The sequence below is a fragment of the Acinonyx jubatus genome, chromosome E4, assembly GCF_027475565.1.
Source record: "Acinonyx jubatus isolate Ajub_Pintada_27869175 chromosome E4, VMU_Ajub_asm_v1.0, whole genome shotgun sequence".
In the NCBI taxonomy this organism is placed as follows: domain Eukaryota; kingdom Metazoa; phylum Chordata; class Mammalia; order Carnivora; family Felidae; genus Acinonyx; species Acinonyx jubatus.
This window is the reverse complement of record NC_069395.1, coordinates 31162598-31186845: the sequence shown is the minus strand read 5'-3', so window position 1 is coordinate 31186845 and position 24248 is coordinate 31162598. Positions and strand designations below refer to the sequence as shown.

Here is a 24248-nt window from a genome sequence, read left to right as displayed (position 1 = left end):
TATAAAATTTACACACATACACATTGAAAATACTATTTTCCCAAATCCTGATCCTTAAAGATACCATACCATTTTATCCGTGGCGGTATATCCTCCAGACTCTAGACATGTGATTCTCTGAGAGAATGTGGGTGTGTGAGCAACTGTTTCCCCACATCTTTTCCAATACTAGATATTATTAATCTTTCAAAACTCTGCCAGTATGAGAGTTAAGATATTTTATTTTAACATCAAAAAATTTCATAGTGATGAGCACTTTTGCCTACACTCTTTAGCCATTGCGTATATTAGATGTCTGTTACATGTCTTGTCCATTTTTCTATTTTTTCTTTTTTTTTTTTTTACGATTTGCATATTGTATACTGAGGGATCCTTTACTGATTCTGCCTACGAAGAAACACCCCAACTTTCAGTTTGTAAAGTTGAAGGAGAATCCAAAAAGCTCACAGAGACTTGGAGGTTAAAAAAAAAAAAAAGCCACCTGGAAACCTGAGTCATCTATGACCTCAACAGGACCCCAGGAAGCCTCTGGGAATATGTAAATGAAGAACTCTGGTGCCACCTTCCTGCCAGGCACACTTAAATAGAGGCAGACACACATTTTAATAGATTGGGTCATTTCACGGTTTGGTAAACAAAGATGCTGATAACGTCCTAGTATTTAAATGTTTCATCTGCAGTAGGGAAATACTGAAACGATTTCACTTTCTTACCCTAGGAGTTACACAGCCGCCTACCTTCCCCACGCACGCAGACTCGCAGGCGCCCTCTGCCGGATCTGACACGCAGACACCTAGCAGCACTGCTACCCCTGCTACCCCTCCCGCACTCACCCCTGCTCCGGGGAAGAATGACACATCAGGTTTGCCGGGCTTTTAGATTTACGCAACCGTGGAGAGAGCCTGACAGCTGCCTGTGGTTAAGAGTGGTGTCAGGGAATCCAACCACTTGTTAAACGTATAGCACTCGCTAGTTGGTGAATTCGGTATTTCATACTTTCATGTTTATCCTTAGTTTATGAGAACACCTACCTAAGGTCCTTCTAGGACAGATGAAATAATAAAGAATGAGACCTCGCAGAATAAAGGAAAAACCGGTTCCGGAATAAATGGTTACTCAGGGTGTTCTATACGTTTCTTCATATTGGGGCAAGACCCACTGCACAGTGAAAACTTGCGCTAATAATAAAGAATAGTATGTATGAAATGTTACCAATAGACTTCCAACCAATAAACAAAATCCTGAAGAGTAGATGATTTCCATTTTCAGTGAAAGCCACTAAGAAATTGTAACCACAGTTTGTTTTTTTAAAAGAATGGGAAAAAGGAAATAGATGCTTCATTTCCTCCATCCAAACATTAAGATTCAGCTTAGCATCTCTGTATTTATATAAAACAAAGCAAAATACCACCCCCCTCCTTTATCTTTCCAAATCAGGGTCTAAGTCACTTCATGTTGACTTTTTTTTTTATCCTGAAAGACAAAAATCCACACAGACATATATAAAAATGTGATGGCTTCAATGCCTGAAAATAAAAAGATATAAATGGGAAAGCCCATGGAGCAGGCACTAAAGTGGCCTTTCTTGGAACATGAATCAAATATGGAAGTCCAACATATCAAATAGAATAATTATGAGGTATTAAAAGTCTTCTGTTGGCACAAAAATCATTACAGGCAATGCACAAACTTAAAGTGACCTGGGAAAGAGTTGCCCTCCCTTCCCTGCCTTGTTCTGCCCACTCCAGCTACCACGAGAACTACAGTAAGACGATCTGGAACTTTCAGCAAAGCCACAGATTCAGAAGTTACAGATGAGAAGAAGCTGTAAAATAACTGAAGAGGACTGGCCTGTAGGGGCTGGTTGTTGCAAAAACCACTCTATGTGTCCTCATGAAGAAATTCTTCCTCTCACGGTGGCTAATTCCACTAATTAAAAACTGATTAGGATTCATTAACCTGATGAAAATTGTAAAAGCAGGGGCTTTAGAACAGCATGAGGACAAGGGACTCTTAGGGGAGGCAAAGAGAACAAGCCTGTGAAAGAGAAGGAAAGAATGTGGAAGAAGGAGAAAGACAAACCCGCTGATGTTTTAAAAAAAAATTTAATGTTTTAAAATTTTATTTGAGGTGGGGGAGGAGCAGAGACAGAGAGGGAGACCAGAATCCAGGCTCCAGGCTCTGAGCTGTCAGCACAGAGCCTGACCTTGGGCTGAACTCAGGAACCCCGAGAGCACAACCTGAGCTGAAGTTGGACTATTAACCAACTGAGCCACCCAGGCGCCCCAAACCCACTGATTTTTAAAGCTCAGCAGAGGGTCATTTCTGAGTCTATTTTTTTTAAGAAGAAAAATTAAACCTTCCTACCCTTCTCTGTGTTGTGTTGGAGACTTTCTCTGGGGATCCAGAACTGCAGAACTGATATTTATGTTATTCATTCTACTCTATGGTTTACTTACATGCAGGGGAGGTAGTGGCTTTTGAAGACTGAGCTGAGAACCTAAACTCAAATTTTTGGAAGATGCCTTTTCATTGCTAATGGCTGTAGATGTGAAGTTACGGACTGTGCTCGGTTTGTAATTGGACGATGCCTGCATGCTTGTTCTGAAACCGTTTCCAGAATGTGCATGCCTGTTTCATTCTTCCGAAACCCTGAGAATCTTACAAATGCAAGACTAATCTTGTATCATTGAACTGATGACCCCAGGGACCATGACAGGGAACTAACCAAATAAGCTCAAATAAAGGCTGGTTAGCATGTCCTTTGTTTTTGCCGCGACAACTACCGGAGTGCCAGTCCCCTAGTAGGCATCCAGTGAATACATACTGATTGCTTGTGTCGGAATTCTGGGTGTGATGTCTGCAGGAAGATGTAGCATGCCTTGGGTGCTTTGAAGCTTGGCACCAAGTCCTAACCAAATACGTTGTGCAGTTTCTTCAGCTACGACACCAATTCTATACGTATTTGCTTAGGTTTGCTTGGAAAATAAGGAAATGGTGTCTGGATGATGCAGAAGTTCTTTGGTTCTAAACCAATTTGATTTTTTCCTGGCGAGGGCAATCAACATAGTGAAAGTAGAATTGTAACCTCCACCTGGAAAGGAAAACACCCTGAGCTCAGCAGCTGCAAAGGCAGAAGCCCATTCAGCTCTCATGTAAGAAAATTAGAGCTAGGCATCTGCACCCAGAAAGGCCTCCCCAGGGAGGTGCCCCCCAGGCAAGGTTTCTAGCACATGGCACGTTGTGCTTCCTCTTCTTCCAACCTTCACACCCCCTTTGCCACCCAGAGCTCTGCAAGCCAGCACCCCACTCTGTCGCTCGGGTGCATTTTCGCCATCACCTAAGGCATCCCTTGGTTGGAAAGCTTGGCCTCCCTGGCTTGTGCAAACCAGCTGTCTCCTCAGGTGCCAAATATTTTACAACTGGTGCTCTGATTACAAAGCTGCCTAGGCGTTGAGTTGCACGATGTGAAACTTCTGCAGGCCTGGCTGGTTTTCATTCAGTTTTGCAGAACACAGACAGCTACGTGCTCAATCGTTGCTTGGCCTAAGGCTCAATGCTCTGTTTACGCTGAATGTCTGGCCATTGCCCTTCTGTGGCGAAAATGGATGACCGTGATGATGGCCTTTCTGATTGCAGGTTTTCCAGGAGAGACGATTCCACCCAGCACCTTCCCTGCAGACACAGCTTTCACACCAGTAGCGACCCTCAGCCCCGCACTCAGCAGCTCTGCTGCCCTACCCTCACTCATCTCCAGCATCACCACCAAAGATAACTCCTCAGGTTTGCCCGCGGTGCTCTAGGGGTTTTGAGTTGTGGGTAATGAACTGGAAATTTGAGACTTGAATGCAGTTCTTTTACGTATTTCATACCAAATATTATTTGCAGCGACGTTTCACATACTGATATCAAATGAGCCAGAATAAACTTGCCAGTAAGCTTTGTTTCTGGGCGTGCTTCGTTTTGTTATTCATATCATGAAAGTTCAGGATATAGCTCTGGGGTCCAATCCAGTCCGGTTAACTTTCTGGCTGACTTTAGCACAAGCTACTAATAGGTTTTGTGTGATGCTTTTCCCTTCTGTAAAAATAGATATTGTAATATTCATTTTAGGGGATGGATGTGAGGACCAAATATGTAAAATGCCTGGGAAGCAGTGAGTATTTAAAAAGAATAAGTGGGATCCTTATTAGTAATTAAAATAAGGAAGTTATTGAAGGAGAAAGGAGTAGTTTGAGGAAGATTGCACATCAGGTAAGAATTACACCAAAGAAAGAACAGTTTCTCTCAACTTACTGAATATCAAGCTCTAATTATTGGAACTATTGGTTATCTTAAAGGGCCATTGGTAGATAGATAAGGTTTTGGCTCACTTTCCTGTTTTGACAAGGAGCAAGTGTCAAGTCCAGTGATTCAGTTAGGAGAGAAAGAAAGTATCGTTGCTAAAGAGTTTTTCCCTTGCCCTTCATTATGACAAACTCACTAACTTTTATTCTCTGTTCATTTCCTTGCAGGTCAGAGTCTTACGTCCACGCCACCCGCAACAAGCATTATGACTGCTTCCGCAACAGGTGACAATCTTACCCTCAGCCATGCAGTCATACTACTACCATGTACCTGGGATGTGCTCGTAGAAGGGTCTTCCATTTGCTCTCTCGGGGGGCGCTTTTTTTGAGAAGTTCAATTGAGTATTCGAATGATGGGGACTGTGGAATGGCAGTTAGTCTTAAAACACATATTTTAGGGACGCCTGGGTGGCTCAGTCGGTTAAGCGTCTGACTTCGGCTCAGGTCATGATCTCACGGGCTGTGAGTTCGAGCCCCGCGTCGGGCTCTGTGCTGACAGCTCAGAGCCTGGAGCCTGTTTCAGATTCTGTGTCTCCCTCTCTCTCTGCCCTTCCCCTGTTCACACTCTGTCTCTCTCTGTCTCAAAAATAAATAAACGTTAAAAAAAATTAAAAAACAAAACAAAAAAAACCCCACATATTTTAGCTGTGCAATAGCCGGTGAGATCAGTGCATAATGTTACTGTGATATCTTTTCATATCATTATGACATCCCCCAAGGGTTGTGTGCTTTATGCAAAGGCATAGAAAAACGATCAAAAATACTATGACTTCTTTCTCTAAGAGTGGGCTTAGGTATTAGCATGAAAAAGAACAAGTCTATCCATGGGACTCCCCATTCCAAGTGGCGAATGGCAGAGGATTGAGTGCAGAGCTCCAGTCATGTGGCATGGACCATGCAAGCAAAGGCAAGAGATCTGAACGGACCCAGCAATTGGCGGTGGCAGTCAGTGGGCTGGCCATGGCAGAGTGGGCAAGCCCATGGTCCTCTCCCAAATTCTTCCAACTCAAAGACCAGGTTGGCAGGATCTCTTGGCACATTTCCACCCATTCTTCAGTTAAATACAAATATGCTTCCCCCACGATGTGTTTCAATTTGTTGAAAGAGCCATTCACTACGCTGGATCCACTATAGGTGCAAAGAACTTACACGAGTTAAACCAGAGAGTGAAGCCGCCTTTGCCTATTTTCTGATTTTTTTTTTCAACAAACGTGTCAACTGAACTCTCTAGGGGTTATAATGATATAAATCTATTTTGAGAGTAATCAAGGGGAGGAGGACCTTTACATGTTTTTAGGTACGTGAATGGTTAGCCAAGTCACCACGCCATAATCAAATGTGTGCTGGAAAAAACCTCAACATTATTATTATTATTATTATTATTATTATCATTATTACCATCATGTTTATTGGGCTAAACTCATGAAAATGTCTTACAGAACTAGCTCATTAGTTTATAACATTTGAAGTTTTGAGATTAAAGCATTATACCAAGCACTGTGTTGTACATTGTACAAAACCTTGTGTTCTATGTTAAAACTAACTCACAGACTTTCCAATTTATGAAGTTGAAAACATTGTAAACCTCCTCACCCCAAACGACCATAGATAGCAGAGATGTTGTAAATGAAATTTTAATAATTTGCTTTCTCTCTTTTTTTTCTATTACAGTTCCTACTACACCTAAGCAATCATGTGGTAAGTTTGTTAATTTGGAGGCAGCATATATCACTTTAGAATAGCATTTTCCTTATCTGCTTCTTCATTCCAACCTCCAGGAGCCACTAACAAGCTAGACTCACTGGCTCCCATTTCCCCGCAATGATTAGCTCCAAATCTTAAGAGCCTGTGTCCTTCAGAGGCAAGAAACTTTGATGTCATATTCAGACATAAGTTTTGAGCACCAGAATTAATAATTACTAGCTCAACAACTTTGGTGAAGCCACTTAACTTCAGATTGAGTGTGTGTGAAGTGGAAAATACCAAACTTGCTTTGGGGTGGCAGGAGTTAAGGATGCGTTGTAACAATAAATGTGAAATGTGGAGAATGTCTTCAAGGCTTATCAAGTAAAAGAATCTGTTTTTGTCTCTGTCTCTCTGTCCTTCTGTCTTGCCAGGGTTTGGCTCAAAGCAGATGTTTGAGAACAGCTTGTACAACCCTCTTTGCACGTTCCTACTCTCTTCCCAGTGAAAGTAGTCATTCGTGGTCAGGGCTTAACCCTCTGCACATTGCTGAATCTCACCACCGAAGTCTCTGCCTTCAGTAGCTGTCCATGCGTTATAATGTAAAGATCAGCCTTCATATGTTTGCTTAATTAATATGGTCTTTTATGATCATACTCCTCTTGTGTTATTGCCTCTTGACGCTCTTCACTTAACTAATATGAAACTACTTACAGTTTCCTAAACACATAATGTTTACATCATGCGTCCGTGTTCTCTCCTCCTCTTCCTCTCCACTTAGAATTCCTCTCTATCCTCATCCAGCACCCCTGTTCCCACCATCTATTTTTCTATGTCCTGCTCATATTTCCAAATACAAACTGAGTCACCCACCTCCTCTGAGAGCCTCTCCTATCCTTACACTCTGACTAGATTTCTCACTACTTTCCTCCCTTACTATTTTGTACACATTCTTATTTTAGGGGTTTGCTCGTCTGCAGCCACCCGTCTATGTCGGTCTCCACATTAGACTCTACATTTCTAAAAGCCAATGGTTTGTATTCTTAGTGCTTGGGGCAGTGTCTCAAACATAATAAGGGCTTAATAATGTTCATTGGGTTGAAAGTGAGGGACAAATTAGTATTTGTTGAAAAGATATTTTTTACCATTCAACAATGTTTTTTAAAGAAAGAAGGGAATGCAACATAGCGCTAAGGAGAGGTACTTAGGAGGGTTCGTTATCAATAATTCTACCTAGGTAAAGGAATAATGAGGCCTGTGCCCCCTGAATTAATGTTCCACAAATTTGGAGAAACAGGTAATCAACAACTGCATTTTAGGAAGTAAGGGAAATGATAAAGCAAGAAGAAATTCATCAGATGTTTCATTCGTGTATCATTTCAACCAGTAATTCAAGCAAGTGTGCCTCTGCTAATGACAGGTTTTATGTAATGACTTGGGTTTATGGTGGTGTTCAAAATACACTGGCCTTTGCTGTCATAAAACATATAGTCGAGTTAGGGAGATAAGACATTAATCTATTAATCATCCAAGTATAAACTTAAAAGCTGAGGTCCTTGATAGGCAGTCGATGTAAAGGGAATTTTGAAAAAATAATCATGGACACACCTGATGTGTTTTTTCTTTTTTTTTTTATGTTTCTGGGGACATTTTGTTAGATATTTGATACTTTTGAAAATCTATGTTAAAGCGCTTGCATTTGATGTAAGCTTATTCTGAAAAATTTTTAAAAAGGGAATCCACGTTTTTATTTTCTTTCAGATGAGAAATATAAAGTTATCAGTGTGAAATATCGTTATGACTATGGAAATAATTCATTTATAGCAAAACTAAATGTTAGCGATGATGTGAAGTGTGAAATTGCCATATGTAAAATGAATGAGATCCGTAACCTACCAGCATGTGAAAATAAGAATGTTACTATCAGTCATACTTCTTGTGATCCTCCAAATAAAATTATAGAATTGGACGTACCACCAGGTAAGTTTAAATTGGTTTCTATTTGTATATTTACAAAAGAATACAAATCCACGTGTTTTTCATTCTAGTGGGTGAAGGAATCTGTCTGGTAAATGAACAGGGGTGAGGGGAAAGATGTCAGCTGGACGCTAGTGGGCGAACCTTCTGTTCTTCTAACCCAGTGAAATTAGGAGTTCATAAGCCTTCTTTACCCCTTACTCCCTCCCTATACTCCTTTTACAGAGTGTTTCAAGTAGGTTAGGTATGACTTATCCCACTGTGGATAAGTGATTACCTATAAGCTTTCTTCCCCCTCCGTACTTAGTTCAAGTCATTAAATATAGATGTGCACATATTTATTCTTCTAGATACAAGTGTGTCTGGAGTATATTGGGGTAAACCCCAAAGTCAAGGATTTGATGTTTGTGGAAAGAACAAAACTACGTTCACACACAAAAAAAGAGAGTTATAATCATGTTAAGGTGATCAAGCCACTTCTGCCGGCTCACCTACTGCTGAGAAGGGGAAGGGGGTAAGGGTATCAAGCCCCCTACACCGAAGAATATAACAAAATGCATTTTGGAAAAGGGATTCAGGAACTGTGTACATTTGTCTACTCTTTCATATCACATAATAATTCAAGAACACATTTAAATAGGTTGAAGTTTGCTTCCGTATCTTGGCTATTGCAAATAATTCTGCTTTAAACATAGGGATGCATGTATCCCTTTGAATTAATGTTCTTGTACTGTTTGGGGAAATATCCATCTGGGAGATTGCTGGATTATAAAGTAGTTTTATCGTTAACTTTTTGAGGAAGGGTCATACTGTTTTCCACAATGTCTGCATCCCTACCAACAGTGCGTGAGGGGTCCTTTTTCTCCACCAACACCTGTTGTTTTTTGGGTTGTTGATTTTAGCCATTCTGATGGTGTGAGATGATAGCTCTTGTAGTTTTGATTCACATTTCCCTGATGATAAGTGATGATGAGCATCTTTTCATGTGTCTGTTGGCCATCTGCCTGTTTTCTTTGGACAAATGTCTGTTAAAGTGTTCTGCCCCTTTTTAAACTGGATTATTTGTGTTTGGGGTGTTGATTTGTATAAGTTCTCTATATATTTTGGATACTAACCCTTCATCAGATATGTCATTTGCAACGGCATGGATACAGCTAGAGGGTATAAAGTGAAATGAAACAGTTAAATACCATATGACTTCACTCACATATGGAATTTGAGAAACAAAATGAACAAAGGGAAAAATAAGAGAGAGAGAGGGAGAGAACAAGAAACAGACTCTTAGCGATAAAGAACAAACTAAAGGCTAGCAGAGTGGAAGGGGATGGGGAGATGGGTTGAAGAGGTGGTTAGGGATTAAGGACTTCACTTGTGTTGAGCACAGGGTGATGTATGGAAGTGTTGAACTACTATATTATACACTTGAAACTAATATTACACTGTACGTTAACTAACTGGAATGAAAAGTTTAAAAAGTAGGCTAAATTTTGGTATTTTTGGAAAAATGTCATGTAACTTATTCATTTTCTCCAAATATTACTGAAATAAATTATCATTTAGAAACAGAAAATGACAATTTACAAAACGTATTCTCCAAGACAGGACCCCCATACTCTAATAATCATTTAATAAAAAAAATCACAGAGTAAATTAAAAAGTGGAAGATATAAGTAAGAACAAATGAAGTGAGTGTTTTAAAATGTGCAAAAAAATGCAATTTCATCTAGAAATTTGCTTGGGTCCCATTTTTTAAAGGTAAGATAAATTCTAAATAAAATGCTGCCAATTAAATGCTTTCCAAAATGTGTGATGTTCAAAAAAGAATAAGCTATATAATCGAGGCATGTTAAACCCCGAGTTATTGGAGTTTTTCAAAACTTTCAAAACTAAATGCTCTCAAAGACTATATCACGAATATAGTTTCAGAGACTTTAATTGAACACATGGCACACATTATGAATCATTAATCATCTGTTTCTATGTCTTCTTTTTGACAGATCCTGAAAGTTTCTATTTGAAAACTTGTACAGAGCCAACAAAAGCAAATATTTCTATTTGTTTAAGACTGGAAAAAAAGGAAAACTTTACTTGTGATGAAAAAAAGATTACACACGTACTTAATTGTGGTAAGAATATAGCTTTGATTGGAATATTTTTATGGTAGAAAGTTGTTCTAGATATTATCTATTCTTTCCTTCCTTCCTTCCTTCCTTCCTTCCTTCCTTCCTTCCTTCCTTCCTTCCCTCCCTCCCTTCCTCTTGCTTTCCTTCCTTCTTTCTCTCCCTCTCTCTCTCCTCTTCCCCCCACTCTTCCCCTTCCTCTACCTTCTTTCACCCCCTTTTGGTCTATGGTTTTATGGAGTCAAAACATTGTATTGTCTATACCACTCAAATTCACAAAATAGACAAATACTTTTCCCCAAAATAATCTTTGAAATAGCAAAAGTCAATTAATTTATAAGAATTTTCTTGGCAACTGTTATACACAAGGCATTGTTGAAAAGGTTATCAGGGAAGTGTGCCATAGAAAACATATGACACACATACTGTTAGAATAAAAAGAAAAGCAAACGTAAGGTCATGTGACTCAAGAGTTTATGTATGTGGTCAACCCTCCATTAACAAAATTCATGGACAATCTCAAGAACATTTACATGAAAGAAAAGTGGGAAAAACACAATCAGTGCCTCTAGGAATATGGGTTTGGGCTCATATGGGGGACAATAATTGAGATACTAGTTCTTTTTAATAATTAATGAATTAATGTTTTTTTCTTTTTATTTGAATTTGTTAAAGTAGAAACTCTCCCTTGATGTAAAGCCATTTGCTAAGCCATATTTGGCAAGGCAGACACACACACGCACACACACACACTACACAAAGGATGAAGTGTGACACTGATTGCAATCATCATGTAAAGAAGCTTCATAGCTACGATACAAGCAGTATGAGGAAAGCAAGAACAGATTTATAATGAAATGATGATAAAGTAATGGTGTACTTAAAATATCTATTAGGCAAAGGCTAACTCAGGTGGATTCTTAGTTTCTGAACAGAGAACTCATTCCATCAGTGAAATTAGAGACACTCTCAAATTCAGTTAGACTTTTTAATATTTTCTTTAAAATCGAGTGTGGTGTACTTATCTGGCAGGGGAGATACCACAATCATGAAGGTGGTTTTCCCAGGGTGAGTTTTATCCATTGCACTCCAGATGCACTGACCCCTGCATCTTCCTCAAATGTGGGTAACTCGAATGCATAATTTGTGGTAGTGGGGGACTGAGTTTGCGCTTTCCTCTGGAAAAAAAAATTGAGTGTGGCAAAATCATGCATTATTATAGTAGTTTTTAGTATCTTTTACTTATTTCCTATTTGCTAAAGTTTTCAGTCTAATAGATATTTATTACAGATATGAAATCTAAAGAGAGAGTTAAATATGATTATTGTATTCGTACATGTACTGATACATGATACTTATTTCTTTCAGCTAACTTTTCTTCATCTAATGAAACCGAAACTTATTTGGAACCCCTTTCACCTAAACAAAATTATTCCTGTAATTTAAAAGTATTGTATGGTGCCAATGAGTTTTTGAACAAAAATGAAACCTTTGAAACAGATGTTGGAAGTGAGTATATCACTTACATGTACATGTAAAATTTCTTCTTATGGTCTTACAATTCTTTGAGAATCAAAGAAAATGATGTTGTAGATTTGGAGAAAGGGTTTCAGAAAATGGATATGTATCAATTTTTAAAGTAGAATTTCAAAAATGGATGATAGAAGATCCAAACCTTTGACAAGTTTTTTTGTTTGTTTGTTTGGTTTGGTTGTTTTGTTTTTTAAACTGCAAATTTTAGGCCATCATGAGCTTATGGTGGACACAAAACTGAGGTACATGAAATGGTTTGTTCACTTACGTCCCATTTCTTCCTGCAGCCAAGTTCCTTTCTTGGCGCATCCTGCACCCTCTGCCCCTCTAGCAAACCCTGCCTTTGATAGAAGTGGGCACATGGCTATGAAAACACAGTGGCGCATCTAAGGATTGGTGGTGATATGCTAATTAGCGTTACTAAAATGCAAGCAATATAAATAATAACAAGACTATAATAGCTAATGACAATTAGAAAGATCCATTTTGGAAAATAATAGCTTTTGGGAGATGGGGGGCGGGGGCAGAAAGGAAGTCCTAAAATTCCACTCTTATTCAGTGGAAGGAGGGAGATTCCAGTCTAGAGTCTGCTAGGAAAAGTATGTTAATTATGTGTATGACAATTTATGAGTAACCACCAAAGAAAGAAGGGCAGAGAGAGGAGGAATGCAAGGCAGTACAGCCACTTTGGAAGATGTTTTGGTGGTTTCGACAGAACGAAACATACTCTTACCTTACAATCTAGCCATCACACTCCTTGGTACTTACTCAAATACTTATGTCAAATACTTACTTGGTACTTATGTCCACACAAAAACCTGCACAGGCATGTTTATGGCACCTTTATTCATAATTTTTCACAAACTTGGAGGCAACCAAGATGTCCTTCAGTAGGTGGGTGGACAGTACAACCAGACAACTGGAATATTATTGAGCACTAAAAAGAAATGAGCTATCAAGCCATGAAAAGACACGAAGGAACTTTAAATGCTAATTACTAAGTGAAAGGAAGACAATCTGGAAAAGCTACATACTGTATGCGTCCAACTATATGATATTCTGAAAAAGCCAAACTATGGAAGCAGTTAAAAGATAAGTGGCTGCCAGGACGAGGTGGGGAGGGTGAAATACATAGAGCACAGAGGATCTGGGGGACAATAAAAACACTCTGTATGGTACCATAATTATGGCTACATGTCATAAGATACGTTTTCTCAAACCTGTAGAATACATGACATAAAGAGTGAGCCCTAAGATGAACTATAGACTCTAGCAGATAATGATGTGTCAGTGTAGGTTCATCACTTGTAAACCCTGGTGGGGGACGCTGGTAATGAGGGTGCTATGCATGGGCAAAGGCAGGGGAATATGAGAAATCTCTCTACCTTCCCCTCAATTTTCCTGTGAACCTAAAAATGCTCTAAAGAAATAAGTCTTTAATAATCATAATCATAATCATAAATCATGAAATAAGATTTATCCCAATAATGTAAGAATCCGTCAACCTTAGAAAATAGCAATTAAACCATTTTACATACCATTTATTTCAGGAAAGGGGGAGTTTTTGCAAGACCATTGCAACAGAAGTTACATTCTTTTTTTGGTTTAATGTTTATTTATTTTTGAGAGAGAGACAGAGACAGGGCATGAGCGGGGGGGGGGGGGGGGGGTGGGGGCACAGAAAGACAGGGAGACACAGAATCTGAAACAGGCTCCAGACTCTGAGCTGTCAGCACAGAGCCCGACACGGGGCTTGAACCCATGAACCGTGAGATCATGACATGAACCGAAGTTGGACGCTCAAAACAGCTGAGCCACCCAGGTGCCTCAAGAAGCTACGTTCTTAAAAACAAGACAAAAAACTTTGTTAATTCACCTACTACATGACCCACCCACTTAAAGTATATAATTCAGTGTTTTTTTAAATATATTAAGAGTTGCGCAATCATCATCAGAATCAACTTTAGAACATTTTCGTCACACCAAAAAGAAACCCCATATCTATTAGCAGGCTGTTCTCATTTCTCTCCTGCTTTCCACACCTACGCAGTTACCAATCAACTTTCTGCTCCAATGGATTTTCCTATTCTGGATATTTCATATAAATGGAATTGTATAATATACTGTCTTTAGTGACTGGCTTCTTTCACTTAGCATAATGTTTTCAGGGTGCTTCCATGTTGCAAAATGTATCAATGTTTCAGTTTATTTTTTTATTGCCTGATAATAGTCCATTGTATGGATATACCTTATTTTGTTTGCTCATCCGTTGATTAGTTTTTTCCATTTTTTTGGCCATTATGAATAATGCTGCTATGAACATTCATTTACGAGTTTTGTGTATACATATGTTTTCATTACTCTTGTGTTCATACCTAGGATTAGAATGTGGGGATCATATTTTGCATTTTGAAGAACAGCCAATCTGTTTTCCAAACTGGCTGCATCACTTTGTTTGTTTGTTTGTTTATTTATAGTAATATGAAATTGATTGTCAAATTGGTTTCCATACAACACCCAGTGCTCCTCCCAACAGGTGCCCTCCTCCATGCCCATCATCCACCCTTCCTTCCCTCCCACCCCCCATCAACCCTCAGTTTATTCTCAGTTTTTAAGAGCCTCTTGTGGTTTGGCTCCCTCCCTCTCTAACTGTTTTTTTTTTCCCCTTCCCCTCCCCCATGGTCTTGTGTTAAGTTTCTCAGGATCCACATAAGAGTGGAAACATATGGTATCTGTCTTTCTCTGTATGACTTATTTCACTTAGCATAACACTCTCCAGTTCTATCCACGTTGCTACAAAAGGCCACATTTCATTCTTTCTCATTGCCACGTAGTATTACATTGCGTATATAAACCACAATTTCTTTATCCATTCATCAGTTGATGGACATTCAGGCTCTTTCCATAATTTGGCTATTGTTGAAAGTGCTGCTATAAACATTGGGGTACAAGTGCCCCTATGCATCAGCAATCCTGTATCCCTTGGGTAAATTCTTAGCAGTACTATTGCTGGGTCATAGGGTAGCTCTATTTTTAATTTTTTGAGGAAACTCCACACTGTTTTCCAGAGCGGCTACACCAGTTTGCATTCCCACCAGCAGCACAAGAGGGTTTCCATTTCTCCACACCCTCGCCAGCATCTATAGTCTCCTGATTTGTTCATTTTAGCCACTCTGGCGTGAGGTGGTATCTCAGTGTGGTTTTGGTTTGTATTTCCCTCAAAGTGGCTGCATCACTTTACATTCCCCGTACAGAATGCATGGGGGTTCTAACTTACTACATCTTCACCAACACTTGTTATTGTCTGTGTTTTTTATTATAGTCATCTCAATGCGTGTGAAGTAGTACCTCATTGTGATTTGGATGATGACTAATAATTTTGAGCATGGCTTTCAGGTGTTTATTGGCCATTTGTATATCTTTTATCTATTCAAAGCCTTTGCCCACTTAGAAAAATCTTTATTGAGTTAGAAGAGTTTTTTTATATATTCTAGACCCAAGTGTCTTGTCAGATATATCATTTGCAAATATCTTTTTCCATCCTGTGAATTGTCATTTTACTTTGTTGATAACTTTTGAAATTGATAATACTTTAATTTTGATGAAGTCAAACTTATCAATTTTTACTCCTTTGCTTATGCTTTTGGTGTCACATTAAAAACCCATTGCCATGGGGCGCCTGGGTGGCTCAGTCGGTTAAGCGTCCGACTTCAGCACAGGTCACGATCTCATGGTCCGTGAGTTCGAGCCCCGCGTTGGGCTCTGGGCTGATGGCTCAGAGCCTGGAGCCTGCTTCCGATTCTGTGTCTCCCTCTCTCTCTGCCCCTCCCCCGTTCATGCTCTGTCTCTCTCTGTCTCAAAAATAAATAAACATTAAAAAAAATTTATAAAAAAAAACCCATTGCCAAATCCAAAGCCATAAAGAATTATTCCTATGTTCTCTTCTAATAATTTGATAATTTTCTCTACTAAATTTTACACTATCGATCCATTTTGAGTTAATATTTGTATATAATGTGAGGTCAGAGTTTGATTTAATTCTTTTGATGCAGTCATTCTCTTGTTCTAGCACCATTTTCTAGAAAGACCATCTTTTCCCCAGTGAAAAGTCTTGCCACCATCGTCAAAAATTAATCATAATAAGGAGCTTATTTCTGGCCTCTCAGCTCTATTCTGTTGATCTACATATCTATTTTTATGCTAGGATCACTGTTGGTTACTGCTGCTTGATAGGTTTTGAAATCAGAAAGTATGATTCCTTCAACTTTGTTCTTCAAAATTATTTTGAGAATTCAACTTTCCATGGTATTCCATATGAATTTTAGGATCACCTTGTCAATTTCTACAAAGAAGCCTAACTGGATTTTTTTTTTTTTTTTAAAGAGACAGAGAAAGAGCACGTGACTGGGGAAGTGGCGTGGAGGAGAGATAGAGAGACTTAAGCAGGCTCCACACTCAGCATGGAGCCTGATGCAGGCCCCACATCCCTGGGATAGTGACCGGAGCTAAAATCAAGAGTTGGATACTCAGACGACAGAGCCACCTAGGCTGAAGCCAGTTAGGATTCTGATAGGGGTTGCAATGAACTTGTAAAAATCACTTTGGGGAGTAATATCTCAACAATGTTAGCCTTCCAGTCCATGAATACAGGATGTCTTCCCATTTGTTTTCCTTAATTTATTAAACCAATTTTTTTTGTAGTTTTTAGTCAACAAGTTTTGTACTTCTTTTATTAAATTTATTTTCAGTTTTAAATTTATTCCCGATTCTATGGTAGTATTTTCTTAATTTCATTTTCAGATTGGTTATTGCCAGTATACAGGCATACAATTAATTCTCTGTATTGATCTTGTAGTCAGCCACATTACTGAACTTGTTTGTTAATGACAATCTTATAGAATTTTTGATAGAACATACTAAAGTTATTCTAAATTTCATATGGAAGGAGTTAGCTAAGGACTAAGGGAACTGCCTAAAACTGCCTTCCAAAAACCCTCCAAAACAAAATCACAAGAAGAAAAATAAAATTACATTAAAACTATGTCCCCAGCATACCTAGAAAAATTTAATACTTTTTGAATATTAAGTACTAAAATCTTTGCAATTCTTATAAATCAATGTAACAAAATAGAAATCCTAGGGGTGGAAATACATATATTTTTGTAAAAGTATAAAGGCAATTCAGTGGGGGAAAGGCTATTTTTTTTTCAATAAATGATCCAGGTATCCTTATAGAAGAAAAGATGAACATTCAGTCTTTACCTCTCAATAAAAATAAAAATTAACTCAGTGATTTACAGGCCTAAACACTGAGATTAGAACTATAAAATGTCTAGACAAAGACGTTAGAAAGTCTTTGCTACTTTGGTGTAGGAAAAGGTTTCTTAAGACACATAAAACAAGAATTTTGTAAATTTAAAAATTAGACTTCATCAAAATTGACTGTTCTCTTCAAATAAAGCCATTAAGGAAATTAAAAAAAAAATCAAGCCAAACATTAAGGAAAATATCCACAATTAATTTTCAACAAAAGAAGTTTCTCCAGAATGTATAGGGGACTCTCCCAAATACAAAATAAGAAATCAAGTAACCAAATTAAAAATAGGCAAATATTTTGAACATTTGCTTCAAAAAAGAAGATATGCAAAAGGTCAATAAGCATATATAAAGATGCTCAATGTCATTAGCCAACCAGGAAATGAAAATTTAAACAACTATGAGTGGCGCCTGGGTGGTTCTGTAGGTTAAGTGTCTGACTTTGGCTCAGGTCATGATCTCCAGCTTGTGAGTTCGAGCCCCCCCCACCCCAGGTCGGGCTCTTGTGCTGACAGCTGGGAGCCTGGAGCTTGCTTCTGATTCTGTGTCTCTGTCTCTCTCTGCCCCTCCCCTGCTCACACTCTGTCTCTCTCTCTCAAAAATAAATAAACATTAAAAAAAATTAAACAAACAACTATGAGAGGATGATGACATTACACACCCGCTAAAATGGCTAACGTCAAAATAACCAACAATACTATTTGTGAATGTAAAGTAATAACTCAGAAATTTTACTCTAAGTATTTATCAAAGAGAAAAAAAAAAAAAACAACAACATCTCTACAGAAAGACTCCTACACAAAGATTCATAGCAGATTCACTCCTAGTAGCCGAAAGTCTGGCAACAGTCCCAATGTCCCATCAACACTTAAACGAATAGATAAAATGTGGTGGATCCTCACAATGGAATACTACTCATGAAGTAAAAGAACTAACTACTGACACATGCAACAACATAATTGAATATCTAGAACATTATATTGAGTGCAGTATGATAGACATACAAAAGTACTATTTGATTTTATCTATGTGAAGTGGGTAAAGAAACAAATTGAATCTATAGTAACAGAGAAAAGTTCAGAGGGGGCTTGGGGTTGGGCAAAGAGGCTGAGTTGCCTGGGAAGTGACACAGAAGAAATTTGGGGGGATGATAGAGATGTTCTAGAGCTTGATTGTGGTGGTGGTTATGTAGACGCATATGCTTGTCAGAAGTCATAATTTTACCTCAAATTGGTGTGTTTTAATGTAAATTACACCTCATAAATTGATTTAAGCATTTATTACGTTCTTCATCTCAAGTTGGAAGTTTCCAAATAATGACAGTTAAGTTTATCAGTACTACCAATGACAGATTTTCAGCACAGTGAAATCTAGGAATTCCAAGGTAGATGAACAATAATACTATATCTGAGAGGAAGAGGATATTCGCAGATATTTTAGGTCAGTGGAATACTTGGGCTCCATAGTGCCACTGTGGAGTGACATTTCCTATGTTAAGCGACCTCTAAAGCAAATTTAATGAGACTAGATGTCTTTCTTTTAATTTCATAATTAACTCATAATTAAAATGTGACTGTTAATAATCATATTTATACAAAGGATGTTTTTCCACGTATTATTTTTCATATTTCATATTTCATTCTTATTTTGTAACAGGTCCAAAAGCACCTCCAAATATTACATGCAAGCCTATAAGCTCAACAGAAGGAAGGATCACCTGGGAAAGCCCTGAAGATTATTTTGATAATTATGTTCTTTGTTTGCCGCATGCTTCAGGTAATTTGTGTAAGATTTAATTCCATGTCAGGAAAGATGAATCAAGAAGTGGGAAGCGCTAGCAATGTGGATTGAACTAGTGAGCAACAACAGAAATACGATGCCTTGTTATTTGGTACAATCTTTACACTCTAACTTCAATCTTTATTCTCTAAAGCCTGGAGAAAGAAACCCTCAGGAAGATAATCCTCATTATTGTCCTCCAAATATTACATGAGTTGCACAGTTTGAACTCCTTATTCAGGCCCACAAAGAAGCAAAAAAATGCCTAATCCCTCAGAGTCAGCTCAAAATGATTTAATGTAGACAGCAAGTTAAATATGTGGCAATCTTGAGTTTTAATGACTTAAATGTTTCCTTTTTTTTTTCTTGAGAAGAAAACTGCATAGTTCTGGGTAAAGAGGAGACCGAACATAATTTGCAAAATTTGAAACCTTATACAAAGTACAGTGTGTCATTAAAGGCTTCCACCATGGGAAAAGTACAACGTGATGGACCTGCTGTGACATGTGAATTTAAAACACTTGCAGATAGTAAGTTATAAGCCTTAATACTTCTTTCTGTGAATGGCAAGAAACAAGGTATGAACTTTTTTTTCTTTTTCCATTCTTTTTTTTTTAATGTTATTTATTTTTGAGAGAGACAGAGACAGAATGTGAGTGGGTTAGTGGGTTAGGGGCAGAGAGAGAGGGAGACACAGAGTCTGAAGCAGGTTCCAGGCTCTGAGCTGTCAGCACAGAGCCCCATGCAGGGCTCGAACTCACAAGCTGCGAGATTATGACCTGAGCCGAAGTCAGACGTTCAACCAACTGATCCACCCAGGCACCCCAGTATGAACTTTTTAGTATACACTCCGTCTTTCCTTATGCTTCATTGGGGAAACACATTGACCTGGCACATTTCTTAACATCTAGGGTTTATAATAATTTAAAATACAATAATGTTCTAAACTGTTATCCTGGGTTCTCTGTATTCTTCATAGACCATCACAGATTTGTAAGAATGAAGCTTGAGGCCATATTAACTGGAACAATTTTAAGATTTCAGGCAATTTAAGTACCTAACCAACATAGATAAAAATGCATTGTCTATTGTTTTCTTTATTATCTAGAACTAGTAACTGCCAATGAGACACCTAATAACATCTCACCCACAAAGCATTCACTTGCTGACCTCTACTTACCCGCTTACCTTATAAAATACAGTAACTTCTTGGCATTGTCTTCTCTTTGTTACAGCGAACTACTTGTTTTATTTTATGGCACATTTTTCCATTTGAAGTTTCCTTTCAAAGTCATTTTCCTGTTGCTACCTGTATGATGTCTCCATAGTTTCCAGGCCTAAAGCTAGATCTATCTCCGTGGTGAATGTTAACTCCATTAAGTCAGGAAAGAAGAAACACCCCTGTGTAAGGCAGTATCTGTAGCTCCAGAGACCTTAGCTGGCACCAAGTTCATGAAGAAAAATTGTCTTATTCAGGGATGGATGTAGAATGCTCTTCATGAAATTTAATGTAATTTAGATTCCGGTTTTAAAAGTCCAGATCCTTGAGCTTTATGGTTTTGCTATTTTCCTAAATTTCTGTGAAGTCATAGCAAACAAAGATAATTTGTTGCTCCTCCTAAAGAATGCAGCCAGGTAGGCAGTTACTAGGATAATGTAAGCACCTCAAGAGCGGAGGAGCTGGGGGCGCCTGACTGGCTCAGACAGTAGAGCATACAACTCTTGATCTCAGGGTTACAAGTTCAAGCCTCATGTTGGATGTAGAGATTATTTAAAAATAAAATCTTAAAAAAAAAAAAAAAAGAACCGAAGAGCTCTACTGTATGTAGGCCTTCAGAATCCCCCTATCATCCACTCTTCTCCCCCTGCACCTTTCTTCCCCTCTTCTCTACCCCCTCTTTCCTTCTATTTTCTAATCGTGTATACTCTCCTTAGGAGATGGCATGAAGTCCCATGACTTCAAGTATAACACATATGCTAATATTCATTGAAAGACTGGGGGGTTTATTTTTAGATGTTTTGGTACAGCTTCTTGATGCATGTACTATTATAGCTTCTTCATCCATAATCTCCAAATTAATGCTGAAAATAATTTATATTGGGGGTGCCTGGGTGGCTCAGTTCGTTGGGCGACCGACTTCAGCTCAGGTCATGATCTCCCGGTTTATGAGTTTGAGACCCACGTTATTCTCTGTGCTGACAGCTCAGAGCCTGGACCCTGCTTCAGATTCTGTGTCTCCCTCTCTCTCTGCCCACCCCTACTCATGCTCTGTTTCTGTCTCTCAAAAATGAATAAACATTAAAAATTTTTTTAAATAATAATTTATAATGTACACAAATATTGCCAACTGATTTAAATATGCATGTACAAAGTGATTAAAGTAACAAATATTCCTTCATTTTGATAGAGCCAACCAAAGTCAGGCACTTACTTGCTTCTCGGATATCAGATAATAGTATTCTTGTGAAGTGTGATCCTCCTTCGGACTTTAAAGGCCCCAGTAATGGATCCTACCATCTGGAAGTCAAAACTGGAGATGCCTTTGTTAAAAATGAGTCACAAATATTTTGCCACTTCTCTGTACTATATCTTCAATATTCAACAGAATACGAATTTAAGGTAAGATAATTTCTATCCTCAACTGTAGTACTAATGTACATTATACTGATTATTACACCATACTTCAATAATACTAAGACCAATTGATGCTCACATGAGCTTTAGAAACTCTTCGTCTAATGAAATCATACTTTAAAGTCTTAAGTGGTTGACTCTGAACTTCTTATCCCCAGCTCTAAGAACAATGGTTTCAAGCAAATATTTTGTTGGAGTGTTTTTCACCTTTAATGTAATTTACTCATAGCAAAATTATTGTGCCTGTGTCAAGAAGCACAACATTTTATACACAGTAAATTAATTTAAATTTATGCACAATAGATTATTACTTTGCAAAATGTTTTATTTACCTTGACTTTTAATCTTTACTAACATGATTTTTTAAATTGCAAAATATTTTACAGGTGCACTGAGGTTAGAAAATAGTAGAAATAAATATTAGGAAATACCAGTGAACATGGAGAATTAAAAAAAAAAACTCATCTACAAGCTTACTGTCTACTGATCATATTTTATGAATGTGTTTCTGAAATGGAAAAACTCAGTCTTGGCCCTGGTTGTAGGGAAAAACCGTAGTTCCGTCTTTTCTTGTGTGTTCTTTTCTGTGAGTCTCCTGTATAGTTCATGTGCAGCGCCACCCTTCTGATGCTTCTGGTCGCCAAATTTGTGTGGAGGTTTTCCTCCACATCAAGCAAGTCTTTGTGGCACCAGCTGGGTATCCTGCAATTTAATTCAAATCTGACACTATCTACCTGGAGATAGTGGCAGATTCCACAGGTTAGGGACTCAGTCCCACAAGACTGTTCCACCCCACTTCAGCTCTAACTGCCAGTAGTTGGTCCCTAGGTTACTCTCAACTTCTGTCTGACTTGGCTATAAATCAGGGGTTCCTATGGCCCTCTCCTCAGGCTTAGTTGCTTGTTAGTGTGGCTCACAGAACTCTGGGAAACACTTATTTACGTTTACCAGTTTATTGAAATATGTGATAAAGGATACAGAGGAACAGTCAGATGAAGAGATACATAGGGTGATGTCTGAGAAGGTCCCAAGTACAGGAGCTTCTGTCCCCATCAAGTTGGGATACATCACCTTCATGATATGGATGTGTTCACCAACCTGATAGCCCCCAAGCCACCTTCTTTGGGGTATTTTAAGGAGGCTTCATCATGTAGGTGTGACCAATCATTAATTTCATTTTCAGCCCTCTACCTTCTCAAGAGAATGGGGGCAGGGGTGAAAATTCCAAGCTTCTAATCATAGCTTTGGCTTTCTAATGACTAGTCCTCATCCAGGAGCCATCCAGGAGCCCACCCAGTCACCTGATTAGAATGAAAAACACTCCTATTACCAGGGAAATTATAAGGGTTTCAGGAGTTCTGTGCCAGGAACCAAGGGCAGAAACCAATATATATTTGCCATTATCTCACAACTTTCATAATATTGTAATGTGCATTTATATATATTCATCATATATATTATCAACATTCTGAACACATAGTTTAGTAACCTACATTTTTTCATATATCACTAAAACATGCACTTTTTCCATGTTAAATATTTCACTACAATGCAATTTTTAATGGTTGCCTAAGATTCTATTATATGGCTTTTTAACATTCTACTAACTATACTTGTTTTCATCTGTTATAAACAACAATCAATTAGCACACTTACTGGTAAATAGCACAATTTTTGAATGTGTCTTTAATGATTTCTATTTAAATAAATTCCTGGAAATAAAGGTATTGGGTCAAAAGGAATTTACTTGTATTTTAAGAATTTTTTGTGATAATTTTTTTTCCCTGTAAGTTACCAAATTACCCTTCCCATACAGTCTATTAAATAATTGCTTTTGAGAATCTCACCAACATTGGGCATGGCCTTCTTTTTCTTTGATGTTGAGTAGGTGAGATATGGTATTGACATCTCTTTTTGTTTGAATGGCTTTCTTTATTTTCTGTCGAAGGTAACTACAGTTTTTGTTGTTGCCGCTCCCTTGTCCAGTTTTATTTGGGAAAGTTTTTGGATATTAATGATATTAAACTCTTTGTCATATAAGTTGCAAGTTTTGTTTCCAGCTTGTAGTTTGCTTTTTAACTTTATTTATAACACTTTAAATCATACACAATTTTTCCTTTTATTTTTATTCAGTCAGATCTATCAGTTTTATTTCTGATTTAATGGAAATTTCAACAGTCAATAGTTGACTATTCAAAATAATGTTGACAACTGACCTTATACCCTTTATAACTTAAAGAAATGTTTATATGTACATATGTTTATATACAAAAACATATGTATTTATAAATATATAACCTTTCTTGTTTGTTTAATCAGACATAGGTTGGACTTTTTCCTGTGTTTTTATTGTACTATATTAGATGATGCCATGGTTGTGATGACATGATATGATTTGTTCATATGGTGAATTATAGTGATAGGTTTTGTAAGGATAAACCATGTCACGTTCCAAGAAAAAAAGTCTTGCTCTGTCACTGTGTATTATTCTTTGAAAGCATTATTGAATTCAAAGGCTTTTTTTAAGTCTTTATGAATAGACATTCATAAATGAAACCCTTCAATAAGTGGGTAGAGATGACGGGCACAGGCATTTGTATAGGTGTGGGCATGAATCATTCTTAGTATACTTTGCTATAAAAGTTGTGCTAACCTGATAAATAGCACATTTTCTTGTTTCTTTGCCTTTTTATAACCTTAAATAGTATAGGAATGATTTGTTCTCTGAAAATTTTTTTTAATCCTCTTAACACAGAGGAATCCTCTCAGAGCCATTTTTTTTTCAATATTATTGTTCTTTTCAGACATTTTACACTTTGTGGATTTATATTTTTCCCATAATCCATATAAAAGAAATAT

The 24248-nt window shown here is 37.8% G+C and overlaps 1 protein-coding gene, 1 long non-coding RNA gene and 1 other non-coding gene across 8 annotated transcripts in view; all 3 read left to right on the top strand.

Moving 5' to 3' along the window:
* Nucleotides 1-24248, top strand: part of PTPRC (protein tyrosine phosphatase receptor type C) — a 123901-nt gene that overhangs the window by 62316 nt on the left and 37337 nt on the right. For 2 of the 6 annotated variants that reach the window (XM_027074628.2, XM_015071509.3), the window contains 10 exons: nt 719-862; nt 3640-3783; nt 4515-4571; nt 6018-6044; nt 7791-8009; nt 10004-10132; nt 11495-11635; nt 18632-18751; nt 19126-19284; nt 21163-21374. In XM_027074628.2, the coding sequence (XP_026930429.1) occupies nt 719-862; nt 3640-3783; nt 4515-4571; nt 6018-6044; nt 7791-8009; nt 10004-10132; nt 11495-11635; nt 18632-18751; nt 19126-19284; nt 21163-21374 (1352 nt within the window). The remainder of the gene's footprint in view (nt 1-718; nt 863-3639; nt 3784-4514; nt 4572-6017; nt 6045-7790; nt 8010-10003; nt 10133-11494; nt 11636-18631; nt 18752-19125; nt 19285-21162; nt 21375-24248) is intronic. The other 4 variants (XM_027074626.2, XM_027074627.2, XM_053209751.1 and 1 more) reach the window with 4 other exon arrangements.
* On the top strand, nt 11144-11307 carry LOC113603999 (U1 spliceosomal RNA). The gene has a single exon (XR_003425817.1). It is a non-coding gene; the product is annotated as a U1 spliceosomal RNA (small nuclear RNA).
* Nucleotides 11645-17346, top strand: LOC128313116 (uncharacterized). The gene is made up of 2 exons (XR_008293356.1): nt 11645-15392; nt 15681-17346. It is a non-coding gene; the product is annotated as an uncharacterized LOC128313116 (long non-coding RNA).